Source organism: Lodderomyces beijingensis (genome assembly GCF_963989305.1).
Source record: "Lodderomyces beijingensis strain CBS 14171 genome assembly, chromosome: 3".
Taxonomy (NCBI): Eukaryota; Fungi; Ascomycota; class Pichiomycetes; order Serinales; family Debaryomycetaceae; genus Lodderomyces; species Lodderomyces beijingensis.
Genome location: NC_089972.1, coordinates 1,718,360 through 1,735,704, shown reverse-complemented (window position 1 = coordinate 1,735,704; position 17,345 = coordinate 1,718,360). Strand labels below are relative to the sequence as shown.

The 17,345-nt window shown below is 46.4% G+C and overlaps 9 protein-coding genes across 9 annotated transcripts; 3 read left to right on the top strand and 6 right to left on the bottom strand. All coding sequences in view use genetic code 12, as the record gives it.

The window, feature by feature from the left end:
* Positions 1-1,005: 1,005 nt before the first annotated feature.
* LODBEIA_P28320 (uncharacterized protein) lies at positions 1,006-4,291 on the top strand (the record flags this gene model as incomplete). Its single annotated transcript, XM_066972875.1, has 2 exons — positions 1,006-1,047; positions 1,196-4,291. The coding sequence occupies 2 exons, from the start codon at positions 1,006-1,008 to the stop codon at positions 4,289-4,291; spliced, it is 3,138 nt and encodes a 1,045-aa protein (XP_066829770.1).
* A 229-nt stretch (positions 4,292-4,520) lies between these two features.
* On the top strand, positions 4,521-5,558 carry LODBEIA_P28310 (uncharacterized protein; the record flags this gene model as incomplete). Its single annotated transcript, XM_066972874.1, has 1 exon — positions 4,521-5,558. One exon carries the CDS (start codon positions 4,521-4,523, stop codon positions 5,556-5,558), a length of 1,038 nt encoding a protein of 345 aa, XP_066829769.1.
* A 141-nt stretch (positions 5,559-5,699) lies between these two features.
* LODBEIA_P28300 (uncharacterized protein) lies at positions 5,700-7,238 on the bottom strand (the record flags this gene model as incomplete). The annotated part of the gene is made up of 1 exon (XM_066972873.1): positions 5,700-7,238. The coding sequence occupies one exon, from the start codon at positions 7,236-7,238 to the stop codon at positions 5,700-5,702; it is 1,539 nt and encodes a 512-aa protein (XP_066829768.1).
* Positions 7,239-7,590: 352 nt separating this feature from the next.
* LODBEIA_P28290 (uncharacterized protein) lies at positions 7,591-8,784 on the bottom strand (the record flags this gene model as incomplete). The annotated part of the gene is made up of 1 exon (XM_066972871.1): positions 7,591-8,784. The coding sequence occupies one exon, from the start codon at positions 8,782-8,784 to the stop codon at positions 7,591-7,593; it is 1,194 nt and encodes a 397-aa protein (XP_066829767.1).
* A 567-nt stretch (positions 8,785-9,351) lies between these two features.
* Positions 9,352-9,936, bottom strand: LODBEIA_P28280 (uncharacterized protein; the record flags this gene model as incomplete). The annotated part of the gene is made up of 1 exon (XM_066972870.1): positions 9,352-9,936. The coding sequence occupies one exon, from the start codon at positions 9,934-9,936 to the stop codon at positions 9,352-9,354; it is 585 nt and encodes a 194-aa protein (XP_066829766.1).
* A 1,907-nt stretch (positions 9,937-11,843) lies between these two features.
* LODBEIA_P28270 (uncharacterized protein) lies at positions 11,844-12,320 on the bottom strand (the record flags this gene model as incomplete). The annotated part of the gene is made up of 1 exon (XM_066972869.1): positions 11,844-12,320. The coding sequence occupies one exon, from the start codon at positions 12,318-12,320 to the stop codon at positions 11,844-11,846; it is 477 nt and encodes a 158-aa protein (XP_066829765.1).
* A 509-nt stretch (positions 12,321-12,829) lies between these two features.
* On the bottom strand, positions 12,830-13,585 carry LODBEIA_P28260 (uncharacterized protein; the record flags this gene model as incomplete). Its single annotated transcript, XM_066972868.1, has 1 exon — positions 12,830-13,585. One exon carries the CDS (start codon positions 13,583-13,585, stop codon positions 12,830-12,832), a length of 756 nt encoding a protein of 251 aa, XP_066829764.1.
* A 228-nt stretch (positions 13,586-13,813) lies between these two features.
* LODBEIA_P28250 (uncharacterized protein) lies at positions 13,814-14,740 on the top strand (the record flags this gene model as incomplete). The annotated part of the gene is made up of 1 exon (XM_066972867.1): positions 13,814-14,740. The coding sequence occupies one exon, from the start codon at positions 13,814-13,816 to the stop codon at positions 14,738-14,740; it is 927 nt and encodes a 308-aa protein (XP_066829763.1).
* Positions 14,741-14,979: 239 nt separating this feature from the next.
* LODBEIA_P28240 (uncharacterized protein) lies at positions 14,980-16,470 on the bottom strand (the record flags this gene model as incomplete). Its single annotated transcript, XM_066972866.1, has 1 exon — positions 14,980-16,470. The coding sequence occupies one exon, from the start codon at positions 16,468-16,470 to the stop codon at positions 14,980-14,982; it is 1,491 nt and encodes a 496-aa protein (XP_066829762.1).
* Between the last annotated feature and the right edge of the window lie 875 nt (positions 16,471-17,345).

The following is a 17,345-nucleotide window of genomic DNA, read 5'->3' as shown; positions in this document are numbered from 1 at the left end:
TCACGTGACCACCTCCGCTTGCTAAGTTTAACGGCAAGAGAGAGGTCACGTGCCCCGTAGCTGCACCGCCTACAGTTGTAAGGCCAAGAAAAGAAGCATTCTCTCCTCCTCATCATCGTTGTTGGATTGGAGTAAGGGGGGCTTCAACTGGTGACACACACACTCGGCTTAATACGAGGGTGTATCACGGTTGTGGTTTTGACTTCCCCCCCCCGTTGATGCAGCCCTCAACGAACACATTTTTTTTTCTCATCATCCAAACACGTCCAAACCATTCGGCTTATCATGGTGTTTTTTTTTGGAGCACCGGTGGCGTGGACTTGTTCACGTCCCCCTCGCATTTCCCGAAGTTGGCTTTCTCCAAGTGCGCTACCAAGTGCGCCCGCTCCCATACAAAGCCAAAAAAAAAAGAATTAAGGAAGATCTGAAGACGCGAATGGCTGCAAATTCAATCTCGGCAAGCTAGCAGCAACTCGACTACCGTGATTCACATTCGAGGTAATTTTTGATGTTCTCCCGGTAACTATAAGAGTCTCATAAGAAGGATGCTGCAGCTTGATAAAGAGCTCTGTAATGGGGAAGAAAACTCGCGTGCAAACGATACCTGCCCCTTTTCCTTTCCCCCCCCCCCCCGCCTCAGAACTGGTGCAAAGGAAGTGTACTTTCAAACAAAATCAACCTTCACCGTCGACTTTCTCCTCATAACCCCCACACCTCTTCAGATAAAGTAGGCTATACAACTCTTAACCTACAGAGCCTTTTTTTATATAGCTTGTCACGTATTGTTGCGCGTGTGGTAATTAAACCAGCAGGGAAAAAGAGAGAGCCTCTACAAAGAGAGGGTCAGTGGCAGTTTTGGGCGAGAGTTTCTCTTTTAATTAAAGTGAAGAAAAAACAACAATAAAAAAAACATCAACTACTACTACCACTGCCACTATCAACGTCAATCGCTTCTTTTTTTGGATACACACAAGGTACGCCAATACAGGTGCTATAATTCACAAGATGTCTGGACCGCCGCCGGTGTTTCGATCGACTTACTCCAATGTACGTATCAACACGCCCCGTCGAAACCCTCAAGCAATGGAAAAAAAAAGACGGGCACAAATTTTGATGAAATCCCTTGACTTGACGCGTTGCTCGAGATTTTTTTTTTTTGTTGCCAATACTAACCAACCCGGCGCTTTAACCTTAGACCGATGTCTACGAGTGTGATATGAATGACTCGCCCATCATGAGGCGGTGCAAGGATAACTGGGTGAATGCCACCCAGATCCTAAAGTGCTGCAACTTTCCCAAGGCCAAGCGGACAAAGATTTTGGAAAAGGGGGTCCAGCAAGGATTGCACGAAAAAGTGCAAGGTGGCTTCGGACGGTTCCAGGGCACTTGGATCCCTCTAGAGGACGCGCGTCGGTTGGCGGCAACCTACGGCGTGACCAAGGAGTTGGCGCCGGTTTTGTTCCTCGACTTTACCGACCCGAATCTAATCATTCCCTTGAAAGCCAAGCCTCCTCCCAAGGAACCAAGCGATAATGCTGTCAAGCGGAAGTACGTGAAGAGACTGAAACAGCCTGGCGACTTGCCCCGAAGATACAAGACGGGCAAGAAAGCAGCCATTCAAGCAGCAGAAGAAGAAGCAGCAGCGGCAGCGGCAGCGGCGGCAGCAGCAGCCACCGCTATGGCTGGAAGTAATGGCAATGGCACGGTCAATCACCACCTCCACCACCAACTTCACCAGCAGCACCTTCACCAGCACCTTCAACAGCACCACCATCACAACCCTCATTCGCTCGCTCAAGCTGCCACCATGCAGCATGTGCCATTTGACCAGCACGCTACAAATCGAAGTATACAGCCAGACCCATCGCTCCCTCCAATGTACAACATGGTGCAAGGAACACCAGTGCATCAATCTTTTAACAACAACAACAACAACAACAATAATAATAATAGTGCTCCAGGCAAACCCATGGGACAGGATGCATTCCCGATCCCGCATGTCCCCTTCCAGAACCCGCAACTTGCTCCACGATATAATGAAATGCAAATGAAGTTACCCACGTCTGCGGCGGCCCCAGCACCAGCACCAGCGCACATGCAAATGCAGCCCATGCAAATGCAGCCCATGCAAACTTACCCTTCGCTTCCCTTTGCACAACCAGGATTTCCTCACAGCAAACTACTGTCGTCTCAATCTTCCAACGATGCAAACTGGTCCATCACGCAGGACCAGCGCGACAGCGACACCTCGATGAGCTCGCAAGATGAGGCCAAGGGGAAAAGCCGATTTGCACCACCGCAACCAGAATTGAGTCCGCCCGATGAAAATAGCTACGCGGCCCAGCTTTTGAGGTTTTTCAGCGAAGACAGCATTGAAATACCTCAATTTGTGAGAGACCCGCCCGCCGACTTTAACCCTAGTGAACCAATCGATGACGAGGGTCACACCCCTTTGCACTGGGCAGCGTCCATTGGTAACCACGAAATGATTCACCTCTTGATTTCCAAACAGGCAAATCCGCTAGTGGTCAACAATTTTGGCTTGAACCCGTTATCGAAATCCATCTCATTCAACAACTGCTACGAGCTCAAAAATTTCGGTCCCGTGCTAGATGACCTCGAGTTGTGCTTGATCAACACCGACATCAACGGAAGAACTCCCTTGCACTACTTGTGCCAGTATGCAAAAGTGCGGTCCAAATTGGACAGTTTACAGTTTTACTTAAAAGTCATTATGGATAAATTGACAATCATGACGAACCAGAGTCAATCAAGGCAGGTGGATTTGTTGAAAAACGTGTTGGACCATCAGGATGTGCGAGGCGACACCTGTTTGCACATTGCAGTGAAATCAGGCTGCATGCCAATTATGCTCAAATTGCTACACTACAGACCCAACATCGGTCTAGTCAACGTCAATGGCGAGACAGTCTACAACATGTTGAAGTTGCTCCCCGAGCGGGATTCCAGTCACTTGATGGTTGAAGTTGGCGATTGGTTGCAAGAATTGTATTGGAAGAGTGATGAGCAGTTCCGTTCATCGCGAAGTGCCGCCAAGCACCCCATTTTGGCGACTCCAGTGCAGCCTCGAGTGAGCAGGATGGCTACGCCTGATACAGAGAGGACAACCGTGCAAGACGACGACATCGAAGAAGAACAAGAGCAACGCCAACACCAAGAGGAAGAAGAGGAAGAAGAGCAGGAAGAAGAAGAAGAAGAAGAAGAAGAAGAAGAAGAAGAAGATCAGGGAGGAGATTCACAACGACAACGGCAACAGAGTGTGCGGATGGACCGGAATCCCGAGACGTTCAATGACGACAAGGAAAACATTTTCATTGACAAGTCCTATGATGGTGTTTCGACCTTAGTACATCGTTCACAAGAATATGTCTCCATAAACCAGAGGCCGTTGGCGGTTATTTCAGAAGGCGCAGAGAGAGAGATCAGTAACGGCACCACTACTAGTCTTCTTGAGCAACACTCGTCTCAGCACACACATATAAAGTCAGAACACAAGAGACGGAAAGTTTTAAGAATGCCAAACCCACCGAAAGTGGAAAATGACGGCACGATATGTGATGAGGCAGAGGAGGCACCACTTCTCCCGCTTGGCGATCTTTCATCGATGATCTCCAAGATGATCAGCTCGTATGCAAGCGACCACGCGGAACAATCAAAGAAACTTGACGCTGAACTTGCCAAGCTTAAGGCCTCGGTATCTGCCAAACAGGAGGAGAATCATAAGCAAATGCAATACATTATAAAGCTCATTGCCAATTCGGGAGTCGAAGGCGAGGCATCCTCGGTTGAGGACGCGCGGTCCTTGGTCACCAAATCGATTGCCGCCTACGAGGAACGAATAGCTGAAAAGGAGGAACAGCTCACCAACATCCTCCAGAGAAACCAAGCGTTCCAACTAGCGAATCTAGTCCAGCAGGAAGAGATGACGATATTGGAGCAGCAGGAAAAAGCAGCGCCGCATCCAGTTGAAGCAGACGATGACGATGAAGACGATGATGATGAAGGTGAAGGTGAAGGTGGAAAAGGCAAAAATAGTGGAACCGGTTTGATAAACGAAGAACAATTCGATCTTGCATTGGAATTGACAAAACTACAATTAAGACGGAACAAGTTGGTTTCCGAGATTGCTGAGCGAACCAAATTTTACGGAGTTGACGACAAAATGTACAAATATAGAAAACTTTTGAGCTTGAGTTGCGGGGTGAGGGTAGAGGACATTGACAGTTTGATAGACGGTATTGCTGAATCGTTGACGGAGTCGATTCTGTGATTCAAATACAAAGACATTTACTTTAGACTATGGACGCGTAAGGCCTTCCTTTCGTGACACTCTCACCATTCTCTCGTTGGTGAGGAGCAGGAAAAGAAAACACACACACACGTGATATGGTAGCGTCGAGTACATGAACAACACTCCAAATCTATTCCGCATCTCTGGCTCACCACCCCAATCACATACACCGACAATCTACAATCCAACCCCGTCCCCTCCAAAAAAGATGGCTAGACGTCCATACAAGAAAAGATCAGCATCATCAGCGTCGAAATCCTCCACAACAACGAAAGCAGCATCGAAGACCTTCCGCCAAAATGCCCATCAACTGAGCGGCATCCCGCGCTATAACTCGACGAAGTATCAACCCCAGTCAGCTACACTCAAAAATTTCCCTTCGTCGATTGTGAATGGCGTGACGCGCGAAGGTGGGCTTTATTCGTTAACGCTCAAGTCCATCAACTGTGAGAGCTACGTTGAGATGGAGACGAATATGCGTCGCGCAGTGTTCAATTGCAACGTTGACACACCGCGGATTTCCACTGTCGATATGCTGAAATTCCAGCGTGATGATGTTGATGTTGATGTTGAGGACGAGGGGGTAAGGTCCAGGATTGAGAGGCTCAAGGCTGTCAACTCGGAGATCTCGGCGTTGAGTCGACTATATGATGAGACGATCCATCATCATCACCATCATCAGAATGGAGGCGATGATGCGGGGATCGAGAAGTTGGGAGTGAGGGTCGTGGGGCACGAGTACGTTATTCGGCGCGACGTTGCGGTGCGGGGGTTGAAAGTCGACTGCGCCAAAGACGAGATCCCGCTTGACGAGCCCGTGAATGAGGAAAGCACCGCACAACCACAGCAACAACAACAGCAACCACAAGAAGAAGCGGGACTCGCAATGGAGACGGACGCCGTGTCTGAACCGGTGGCGGATACCGGGAAAATTGAAGATGGCAATGATGAAGCTGGAGATGGGGTGGTGGTGACGCAGCTGGGATCCGGTGAAACTGCGGAGTTGCCACCGGCTCAAGTTCAAGATACACCTGTGCCTGTGCCTGCGCCTGCGTTGCCCGGTGGCACTACAATGGAATTGCATGAGGTCCAAGCTGTCTCCACAAGCGATGCACCCACCCCCGCGAATCCATCGGTTGAGGCTGTCCCTGTTCCCGAAGACGCGACATCATACACCGTTCCTTTCATCGCGCTCGAAGGAGCAGAGCCCGCGCCACGTCCCGCTGATGAGCCCATGAACCCCTGAACCCACTAACCAACCAAACCTCCCAGCTTTCCCTTTTATTTCGAAAAATAGTGTATTTAAATTACAAAAGAAATCTAATGAATTTTTTTTTAAATCACTCACCTCTTCCCCTGAGTGCTTCCTTCAGGGTTGTCGTCTTTCTTACACATCGCCCAACACTACTCCCTTGATAACCATGTAATCGTCAACACCATACATTGAGCCCTCGCGTCCAAACCCAGACTCCTTAACCCCACCAAAAGGTAACGCCGCCTCCGAGATGGCACCAGTGTTGACCCCAATCATCCCCGTATCCATCGCCTCTGCTACGCGAAACACGCGACTGATATCCTTGGAGTAGAAATAGCCCGCGAGCCCCACCTCGGTATCATTAGCTAACTGCACAACTTGATCCTCCGAGGTGAATTTAATCAATGGCGCCACGGGGCCGAATGTTTCCTCTTGGAAGATCAACATTTCCGGGGTAACGTCCCCCAACACCGTTAAATCATGGAAATTGTCTCCCAAGTCTGGCCGCTTCGATCCCCCGAGAAGCAACGTTGCCCCCTTTGAAGTTGCATCTTCAATGTGGCTGACTACTTTATCCATTGACTTTTGGTGGATCAAGGGGCCGTGAGTTACCCCTTGGTCCAACCCGGCGCCCAACACGACATCCAGCTTCAACTTTTCAACGAACTTGGCAGCAAACTCATCGTAGATGGACTCATGGACAAAGATGCGGTTGGCGCAAACACACGTTTGCCCACTCGATCTAAACTTGGATGCAATGGCACCCGCGACAGCCTTATCGACATTGGCGTCATCAAACACGATAAACGGTGCATTGCCTCCCAATTCAAACGAAAGCTTTTTCAACGTAGAGCTCGACTGCTGCATCAACAACTTTCCCACGCGGGTCGATCCCGTAAAGCTGATTTTGCGGACTCGCGGATCTTCGCAGAGCAATTTGCCCACCATGGCAGCATCGTCATTCACCAACACGTTAACTACACCAGCGGGGAACTGGGCGTTTTCCACGAGATGAGCCAACGCCAACGCACTCAAGGGTGTTTCCGACGCGGGCTTGATGACGGTGGTGCAGCCGGCAGCGATGGCAGCGCCCAATTTCCGCGTGATCATCGCAAGCGGGAAATTCCACGGGGTCATGATCGCACATACTCCAATTGGCTGTTTCAAGCTGAGGATTCTACTGGTGGGGTTCGATGATGCAATGATTGAGCCGGTGATGCGGCTCGATTCTTCAGCGAACCATTGGAAAAAGCTAGCTGCGTAGACTACTTCACCCATCGCATCCAGCATGGGTTTACCATTTTCTAACGCGATCAACGTGGCCAAGTCTTGCTTGTTGTCGAGCATCGCTTGGTACAATGAGTAAAGTAGATTGGATCTGTATCTGCCCGTTGTGGATTTGAACGATGCAAATGCCGATTCGGCTGCCGCGATGGCATGTTGGAAATCCTCGCGAGTGCTCGATTGCACTGTGGCGAGTTCAGCTTGCGGTGAGGGATAGAGTGCTGGATCCGTTACTGTGAACGTCGTCGTGCTGGTGGTTGTGTTTGTAGGGGAGGCCCATTTCCCGTTGATGTAGGAGGTTGTTTTTATAAGGTCGCGGTTCTTGAGAAGCGAGGTGAGTCTCGCTGAGACCGTGCTGGCTGTAGAGTAGAACCTGGGTATAGTCATTGATGAGGAAAATGTAGGGGTTGGTAGGTTTTGAGATATTAGATAGGTTGATTATCCCTCTTTTTGTAGTTTTCATGAAGATTTAGCAACTTAGCGGGTAGGGCTAGCCGCAAAGGGGTTTTTTTTGCGGGCCGCTATTGCCAATACGAGATTCGCGAGATTTAACAGCAGGGTCAAGCACCAATGGGTTGAGATTTTGCCAAAGGTAAGGTACTACATCGCACGAGGTAAAAAGCTTTTAGCACACGTCAATGGATTGGGTTGACCAGTTCAATAGCAAGGTGGACCCCCTCAAAAAAAATGTATTTTTGTCTAATCTTCATTCACTTAAATACAACCATTTTTTCTTTTTTTACTCAACTTTATCAGCAGTCAACTTCTTGATGCGTTTATCTATCAATTTCTTTGGGTTTAAAGCAAAGTAGCACATCCTATCAATCTCTTTGCTTCGTTCACGATCAGTCACGGGCATGTCCTTGGCCAATTTGATGCATTTACGAATGGATCGTACCAAATTTTCATATTGTTCACGCCCCGTTGGCTGATGCGGCGGCAGCAGCAGCAGCGGTTTCTTTGCCTCTCCGTTAGTTTCCTTTGCTTCATTAGGTTCAGTTGGTTCCTTCGCATCCTTTGTTTCCTCATGTTTCTCCTTACTGTCATCTCCAGTCGCCTCTTTCGCCTCCGCCACAGCTTCATCCTCCCGCTTTTCATCCCTCAAGAACTTGCGCTTCAAATACCGATCAGTGATCCTTCGATCAACATCATACATCGCCGCTAACGCAATGTGAGGCGGCGCAAACAAAAACGCCACATCGCTAAACATATAATACTTGTTAATCCATTCCTTGGCCCTATTGTATACGCCACCAATAGTGTCAACGGACACGTCATACATCACGGGGTCAGGATGGAGCAACTCGGCTTGGAAATCAAGGAAAAACCCATAGAGCGGCCTCACTGGATGATGCACCAACAAGGTGAATTTCAAGCTTTGCAACAAGATGAACTCCAACCCCAATATATCCGCGTTCGTGACCCCCTTGAGTGCCTTGACGAACGAATCGATCGAGATAAAGTAGTTTTCCGATTTCGCCGCGAGGAAAATGCACGTGTAGAGGATGTTCTTGGGGTGATATTCCATTACTGAGTTGACCAAGTAAAATTTCTTGAAAAACGATGCTGCTGTGAGCTTGACTTGTGTTGGCATGTGGAAAAATGAGCATGTAGTGGTGATGTTTTGAATGTAGAAGTCCAAATAGGTGGATTCTTCTTCTGGCGTTAGGAGCGAAACGATGGATTCGTTGAGTTGGTCTTGATTTGAAGCGAAAAGTTCTTGGTGTTCTTGCTTGGCAAGAGTATATTGCCGCTGGAAACGTAGTTGAGCCAACTGTCTTCCTTTTGCATTGGCTCGGTGCTTGGTTTGTAGTAACTGATCTGGTGTATACGACCATACTTCAAATTGCGTTGACCTTCGATATAGGTCATCTCCAGTGACTCTTTGCTTTTTCTTGGATGGTTCTTCGCTTTCAGGAGTAGATTCAGCCATTTTTTTTTTTTTTGATTATTCTGAAATAAGTCAGTTTTCTTTTTTTGAAAAATTCTTTTTGAATCCCCTATCGTCTCATCCAGGTTGATGGCGTGGTGTTATCTATCTATCTACAAAGCCGAGTTTCTGGGACAATGCGGTTTCTTCACAGGGAACTTTTCGAAATTTTGCGGCCGCGCTCCAACACATGTATCGCCAAAATCCGAACACCTCCACCAGACCCCAAAAATGCCAAACCCGGTGAGACGACTTATAAACTCTCCAATTCAAGTGTGTGCATTAAGACCATCTATACATCAATTTACCAAATTATTAACTAACTAACAAAAAAAAAAAATTCCATTCTTCAATTATGCCTTCAAAGGCTTGCCCAAGATACCTGACAATAAAGGACCACCGATTGATCCCTTTCTAGCTTCTGGCATTTTATTTATCTTGCCTTAGGCCTCTTGCCTTTCCTTTCCATTTTCTTACCTTCCCCGAGTTTTAAAAAAATTATATGCGATGCCATCCTCTCTCTCTTTCTCCGTCTCTCCTGTGGAGCGGTTTTTCCCTCGAGTTCGTCTTCTAGAGTTCCAAATCACCAGCAACTTCCTTCTCTTCGTCATCGTCGCCATCGTCGCTAGATAAACTTCCCACATCGCTCAATTCAACGTCATCGTCGTCTTCAGCATCACCGTTTTCCTGCTCGTTCAAAACTTGAGTACTAGTAGCATACAGCTGGACGTATTTCTTGACAGTTTCCACGTATTTTTTCTCGTCTTTGCCCATCAAATTCGATGCTTCGGTGTTTAAAGGATCACTGGGGTTGGCATATCTTAATAAATGAGGCAAAAAGTTTTCAAACACATTCAACAAGCCAAACATGGGAGACCAAGTCTGGTTTATAACGTCCAAACACACAGCTCCCGATCTTTCGTCTATATTGGGGTGGTATATCTTGTTGGCGAATCCTATGGAAGGCGATTTCATGGGGTACTGGTCGGGCAACTCAACTCTGATTTTCCAGACGCCACCTTCGTAGGGGGTGTCTTTTGGGCCGTGGAATATGACGTGCAATTTCTGTATCGAGTCGTCAATAAGTGTTACATCGTGGTCACTCATCATTAATGCCATGACATCCTTTTCCATACGTTTCTTTGGAGAACTCATTCTTCTTCTTCTTCCCACTTTTTTTTTTTTTTGATTTTTTGGTTTTTGGTTTTGAACCTGACCCGATCTGAACTGTAGAAAATGCTAGAGCGTTTTGGTGTGTGTGTGTGTGCCGGTGCCTGTGCCTGGGGTGGAAGGGGGGATTGAAAGTGGTTGTTGGATACTACTTTCTTTCTTGTCAACTAATTGTTGGGTTATATATATAGATGTAGATGTGGGGGTGGGTGTGTGAGTCTTCTGTAGGAGTATGCTGTTTGTAGCAATGGTGGTACAGGAGTATCGTGTGCCGATTCGGAGTCGCTGGAGTCAATTGCTAAAGTATCAAATATGGCAATACTTGGATGCTTATATACTGGTGCACTAGTGGGTAGTGTCTGTTATTTCTCGATGGTAAAAGTACAATGCGGGAGTTTTTTATGTGATCTCGAGATAGGAGAAACAGGTGTGGAGCAGCAAGCAGAGCGGTGAAACGAAATGACACCAAACGAGACAACGCAGTTTTACGAGTGGTTGGTTTTGAATAGCAGTAGCAGGTGGTGAGAGTGGTAATTACGGTGATCAAAGAGTCAAGAGATGGGAAGTTGTCATGGTGCCTTGGTGGTTGGTTGTCTTGTCATAATATCACACACACAGACGCCGAGAGAGAGAGACGGGGGGGGGGGGGGGGGGGTAGATCATGCCATCTGTGGAGCGGTGGCGGTTTACTTACTGTTTCTCAACAAAATTATATATCACGAGGATGGAGCTACAACGACGATACTGCAGTTACTTTTACGACAAGGACCACTCTTGCCAGCGCCGTGTATATATATGCACCCGTGTTCACATATTTATACATCTCCAGAATATAGCCTATGGTTGAATATTGATGGGTTCAATCGGTCTGGTTCTGTAGTCTGTAGTCTGCTCTTTTCTTATTTCTCCTCCCTCAAAGCTAATAACTTCTCAGCTCGAATTTGACGAGATTCAAAAATCCACATTGCAAGAGGCAGTATAATACACACAGTTGGTAAAGAGGTGTAATAAAGCAAAGTGTCAAATTGATGGCGATAAGCAAAAAAGACCGAAAGAGAAAAGAAGTCAAGAAGACAAGGAAAAAACACGACACGACATGCCACTTTTTTTGCGACACCTCTCCTTTTCACTGCAGTTGATCACTTTACATTGGCTTGAGATCCCCACCCGTCCTTTTCTTGATGCTCAATTGTTCAACATAAAAGACCGACTGTACTGCAGCCATCTTAGCAATTAGGGGCGGAGAGAGGGAATGAAGGAGGAGGCGGAATGCTCTCTTTCTTGTAGTTCTTTTCTTTAGTATGAGCTGCCAAATGTGAAAACGCAGAGGAGTCTACATATCTCAAATCCCGTTTTTTACTTTTCAACACTGGTAAACAATCATCTTCATCCACTTCCAAGTGTAGCTCCAATCACCAGCGCAGAAGAGGCTGCTCTTTGTTCACCTCAAGGAGCCTCTTCCCTTCCCCTTTCCCCTTCTCCCCATGTGCTCTTCTTTCTCTGCCAGCGGGTTTCCTCGCGCAATAACTCCGCTGACGTATTATTTTTTTCTTCCGCCGCGCGAGACGGGACGAAGAAAACGGCCCTCCCCCCCCCAACCCCCCACCACCTCGAAAATGAGAATCCACATTTCACCACCAACCACAGTAGCGGACAAAAACGCAAACAGCGTCTTCTTTCTTTCTTATTGACGTGTCGAGTCAATAAGTATCCACATAGCCAACCTCGGATGGTCTGCCAAAGCAAAAAAATGGAAAAAGAAATGCAAACTGTTTACTCTAAGTTTTGTCTTTTACAACTACAATCTATTTCTATTCTACCTAGTCCTTACTCTACTCTTGTCTTTGGCCCGCGAACCTGGCGTCAATTTTTTTTCTGCTGTTGTTTTTCAATCAATCGAATCCACCGATGGTGGGCTTGGTTGCCTTCTTTGAAATCTCCAATGTCCACTTATAGCTCCAGATCTTGACTCCGTTTTCTCTGATTGTAGATTTCGCAGGGTACTCGGTTCTCAAGAAGGCACCCCCAGGCACACCGCCCGCGATAAATGTATGTTCAAAAACTTGTCCGTGCATTGCTTCTTGGATCATGGGCAAGTCGCGAGAATCGACAATTATCCCCGATTTCTTGACCGTTTGGTGATAGCTCAAATTCCTCAAGGGTCTCGTTTTAACCGAGTATCTTATCGACAAATGGTAGACCGAATACTCCGGTACTATGAAATGGAGTCTATTGGGCATGGGAAACATATCTCTTGAAAAAACCAACGGCTCGTCATGGCCTTCGATTTGGATTTGCATGGCTTCGAATCTGATTAGATCATTTTCGAAATCAGCCAAGATCTCTTCTCTTGTTTTGGTATTTTTCATCACGAGGCCAGGGAGGGAGGGAAAAAAGCCGGTACACTGTTTTTTTTTGTTTCTTTAAATAGGAGTAGTTGATTCAATTATATGAATCCAGATAACCGAATAAATAGATAGACAGATAGGTCACTCCGACGAGGTTAAACGGGATTGGGGAAGTGACGATAGTCAGTGCGAGGTAGAAGAAGAAAGAGGAAGGAGCAGGTGATAAGAAGATGTGACATTATTCCCTCCCCTCCTCGGGATCTTCTTTTACATTTTTCGCAATAAATCACCATCCTTATGAAAAAATAACCACTGCTTTGTTGGGCAACACACAAGCAATACGTACAATTTGCAACGGCTCGTGCACCTGACACCGCCACCACCGCCATCACTTTTCGGTTTATTTCCAACCCCTCTTACTCTACAGAAACTCTCTAGTTTCGATATATATATTTTTTGGCCATTCCCTAAACACTTATTCACACCGGCTAGCCCAGGTAGTTTTCTTTTTTCAAACACATATGCTCAGGTTAGCTCTGACTCTCAAGAATTTCGCCATACGAACCCTTTTCAATCTCCTTCTTAACTTTATTTACAACCTCCTGTTGACTCTCGTCCAACTCTTCAAGCTGCTCCTCGGTCAAATCATAAACTTTCCTCAACAAGTCCACATGGTCAACACTCAACTGCTTCAACTCGGGCACTCGTTTGTTCAAGGCCATCTCAACCAACTCTTGATTTGTGGTGTTTGAAATCATCCCCAACTCAACCAAGGCTAGCGCAAGTTGAGGAAATCTTTCTAGGAGGAGTTGCGCCGCTTTAGGGTTCTCTATACTCATACTCTTCATCTCCTTCATGATCTGCAACGCCGAATTCGAGTCAATATTAGATAACAACCCCGATATGACCTGAGACGCATTTTGATTAGGGTGGATTTGAACTCCCAAGGGGAGCGGCGGTAGTTTTATTGCTGCGGCCGCTCCTGCTGATGCTGCATCTCCTCCGCCACCGCCATTGGCTGCCATTTCGAAATCGCTAATCATGGAGCATTTGAGAAACCGCCCGTTGGGTAACGTCATGTAATTGAGATTCCGCACGGCTGAACCAGCAGTCTCAACATCGCCATAGTTGACCACGGCGTATCCTTTGGATTTTCCCGTCATGTCATCGAACAACAACTTGACATCAAGCACGGGGCCCACGGACTGGGCTATTGTGAGTACTTGCTCCTCAGTATAATCTAGGGGAAACTTCCCTATACTCACACATGTACTTTTGCTATCCATTATTGATGTGCAATCTATGTCTATGATGAGCGTCTGAACTCATACCTTCGTCAAAAGAAACCTCATCCACGATCAAAACAAAAGAGAGAGGGAAGCAAAAAAAAAAAAAACCAAACCGCCAAAGAAAAAGGTGCTTATCAAATTTTTTTTTAAATAAAACAGAGGAAACGCATCCCCCCCCCCTCCTCCTACTTCCCTCCTTCCGCCTTTTTCTCTTCTCATTTCGTCATGGACACAAAGGAAGTCAAATCCACGGTTTCGAATTTAGAAAAAGCTGTAGATGACAAGACGATATTGAAGCTACTCAACATCTTGAACGATGATGTAAAACCAACTGAAAAATTACTTCGAGAAACAAAAGTGGGAGTTGTCGTCAACAAGTATCGAAGCCATGCGAACCCACAAGTGTCGTCACTTGTCAAGAAGATGATTCGCGGCTGGAGGGGTGCAGTGCAAGCGGAGAAGAATAATAAGAAGAAATCGGGCATGTCTCCACTGAGCTCAGCCAATTCGTCAACCAACAACAACAACAACAACAATAATAATAATGACTCAACAGCTAAAAGTGAAGCCGCTGCTTCATCAACAGCACTGGCTCCACATCGATCATACACGGGACCAAGGTCAGCACAGAAGGACGGCGTAAACACGCAGTTATACGACAACGACACCCGCAACGCCTCCGTGGCAGCATTGTACAACTCGCTCGCCGTGGAACGTGACGATGCCCCCAAGACGATCGTAGCCGTCGCCACTGAAATCGAAAACGCCGTATACCGTGAAGAATACCTGAAACTCGGCGAGTCGTACCGCAACAAATTGCGCACTTTTATCATGCAGCTTCGAAACAAGAAAAACCCCGAGTTGCGCCAACGGTTACTAACTAGGGAATTGGACGCGGGCAAATTCATCAAGATGTCACCTAACGAGATGGCCCCTGAGGAATTAAAGAAACAGATTGAGAAATTGCACAAGCAAAACTTGTTTGATGCTCAGGGTGCTACGGAAAAGAGAGCTGTTACTGATAGGTTCACTTGTGGCAAGTGTAAGCATAAGAAGGTGAGCTATTACCAGATGCAAACGAGATCGGCGGATGAACCTCTCACGACGTTTTGCACTTGTGAAAATTGTGGTAATAGATGGAAGTTTTCATAGAAAGAAAAAAAAACGAAAAAAAGAGAAAAAGAATTTATGAGGCCTCGGTGGTGTAACTTACATACCAACAAACATGTATCTATATTTATATGTATTTAACGTGTGTGTGTGAGTTGTATCGTGATTTTTATTGTCAGAGAAAGAAATGTATATTATGTACTATAGTTGAAATGAAATGGAATTGCAAAACAGACTTGGTGTGTGATCCTTCTTTCATTTTTCCCTTTTTGACTTCTTTTTTAAAAGTTAAAGTTTTTGGTCAAGTACGAGAGCAAGTCCACCTTAGTGACAATCTGCACTGGCTTCAACTCCTCATCAGTGATGATGGCATTGGAGTTTGTTTCGAAAAACTTGTTCAACACACTCAATTTAGTATCCAATGTGATTGCATCATAGTTTCTCTTGGTGAACCCCGATTCCTTATTAACGGATTTGGATTTCTCAAAGTCGGCCAATTTTCTGAAATCGATAATGATGGAGCTGATGGAGTTGGTCAATTGGATCTTTTGCGTAGACAAGGATTTCAAAATCTTGGATAACGTAATCAACCCTACTAATTGTCCCGTCTTGTTCAACACGGGCAATTGGTCAAAGCCGTTTGATTGCAACAAGTCAAACGTCTTGCCCACGGTATCGTTCAAAGTAACGGTAACCACGGGGGCCTTGCCCGCAACCAAATCCCTGATGGTCTTTTGGCGCAAAAACTCGTCTGATTTATTAACAGTTTCCGTCTCTTCAACGCTAAATCCGTTGGATTTCAACCACTCGTCATCGGCAAATTTGCTCAAGTAGGACCTGATGGAGTCGGGGAACACAACAACGACAACGTCATCTTCGGTTAAACCCTTGGCAACTTCCAACGCGGCTTGCAATGCGGAACCGGAGGATCCGCCAACCAAGATACCTTCTTCTCTAATGATTCTACGAGCCAATTTGAAAGATTCAGCATCATCAGTCTTGATCCAGTGGTCAACGTATTTCCTGTTCAACACCTCGGGGATAAAGTCGTATCCAATACCTTCCACAAGATACCCCTCGGTGCTAGTATTCAAGCTATCAGGCTGAGCCAAGATTGAACCCTTGGGATCAGCACCCGTGACATGAACTTTGGGGTTTTTCTCCTTCAAATACTTGGCCATACCACTAATGGTACCACCAGTACCGGCACCAGCAACCAAATGAGTCACTTTACCCTGAGTCTGTTCCCAGATCTCGTATCCAGTGCCGTAGTAATGAGCATCGGGGTTCGCCGGGTTCGAGTATTGGTCCAAAATGACGGAGTTGGGGATCTCTTTTTCCAATTTACGAGCAACACCAATATGGGACTCCGGCGCATCCCACGCTGCCTCGGTGGGGGTACGAATAATCTCAGCGCCCAACGCTTTCAAAACGGACACCTTTTCATTGGACATTTTCTCAGGCAAAGTGATGATGGTTCTGTATCCACGCACGGCTCCCACTAACGCCAAACCGATACCGGTGTTTCCCGACGTTGGTTCAATCAAAGTGTACCCTGGCTTAATTCTGCCCTGTTTCTCAGCTTCCAACACCATGTTTTTGGCTATACGGTCCTTGATTGACCCGCCCGCGTTGAAAAGCTCCACTTTGGCGTAGATTTGGGGCTTGATTCCTAGTGATTGCGGAATACGGTTAAGCTTCACGAGCGGGGTGTTTCCTATGAGTTCAAGGATGTCATCTTTTAGTGGCGGTGGCGGAGTAGGGTTCGACATGATTGTTGATAATGCGGAGGCAAAGGTTATTTCAATGTTATACCAAGATCGAAAAAAAAAAAAAGAAGAGATCTTTGGTATAAAGTTTGCACTGGTTCTATCGATGCGTGGCTGAAAAAAAAATAAGCGGAAGAAAAAAATTACCACGGGCACTGTGGCGGCTCCACATCATTGGAAGATGAGAGAGGATGAAACAATCATTACAGGGTGCAGTTCAACTGTTCTGCAATTGCGTGGAAAACACTCAATAACTGGACCTGGTCTGCAACTTCAGCCAGCTTATTAGCTTGGTGTTTGATGGTACCCTAAGCTTTTTTTCCATTGCCTATATACTCCTACACGCTACTTGTGGCCGTAACAATGGAGAGTTGACCGAGTTGGTTAAGGTGACAGACTTAAGAAATGCGATGGGTTCAAATCCCATCGACAAGACTCAAGTAATCTGTTGGTATGTCTACCGCGCGAGTTCGAATCTCGTACTCTTCACTGTATTTTTTCCTTTTTTTTTTTTCTTCATTTACACGGCGTCATGTTGAGGAATTACAACAGCTCGATAAACGAGGTGGAATCTTGGCAATCGCTGTACCTACAATTGACAAAGAGCACCTTTTTTTGCTAGATCTGGACCATCTATTTTTCGATCTAAACATAGTCTGTGAGCTCTTTCGTCAATCCAGGGCAAAAAACTTCCAACAACCCCGACCCTCAAATACCACTTAAGACGCTGAAACTACGTGGTTACCAACGGGAATAGAAGCCAAAAAAATTTTACGCTTCAATTTATATTCCTGAGACAGACACGAGCCAATAAGTTGGCACTGTTTCTTTTCTTGCTTCAGCCGGTTATAGCGATTTTTGAAGTGTTTTTTTTTGAC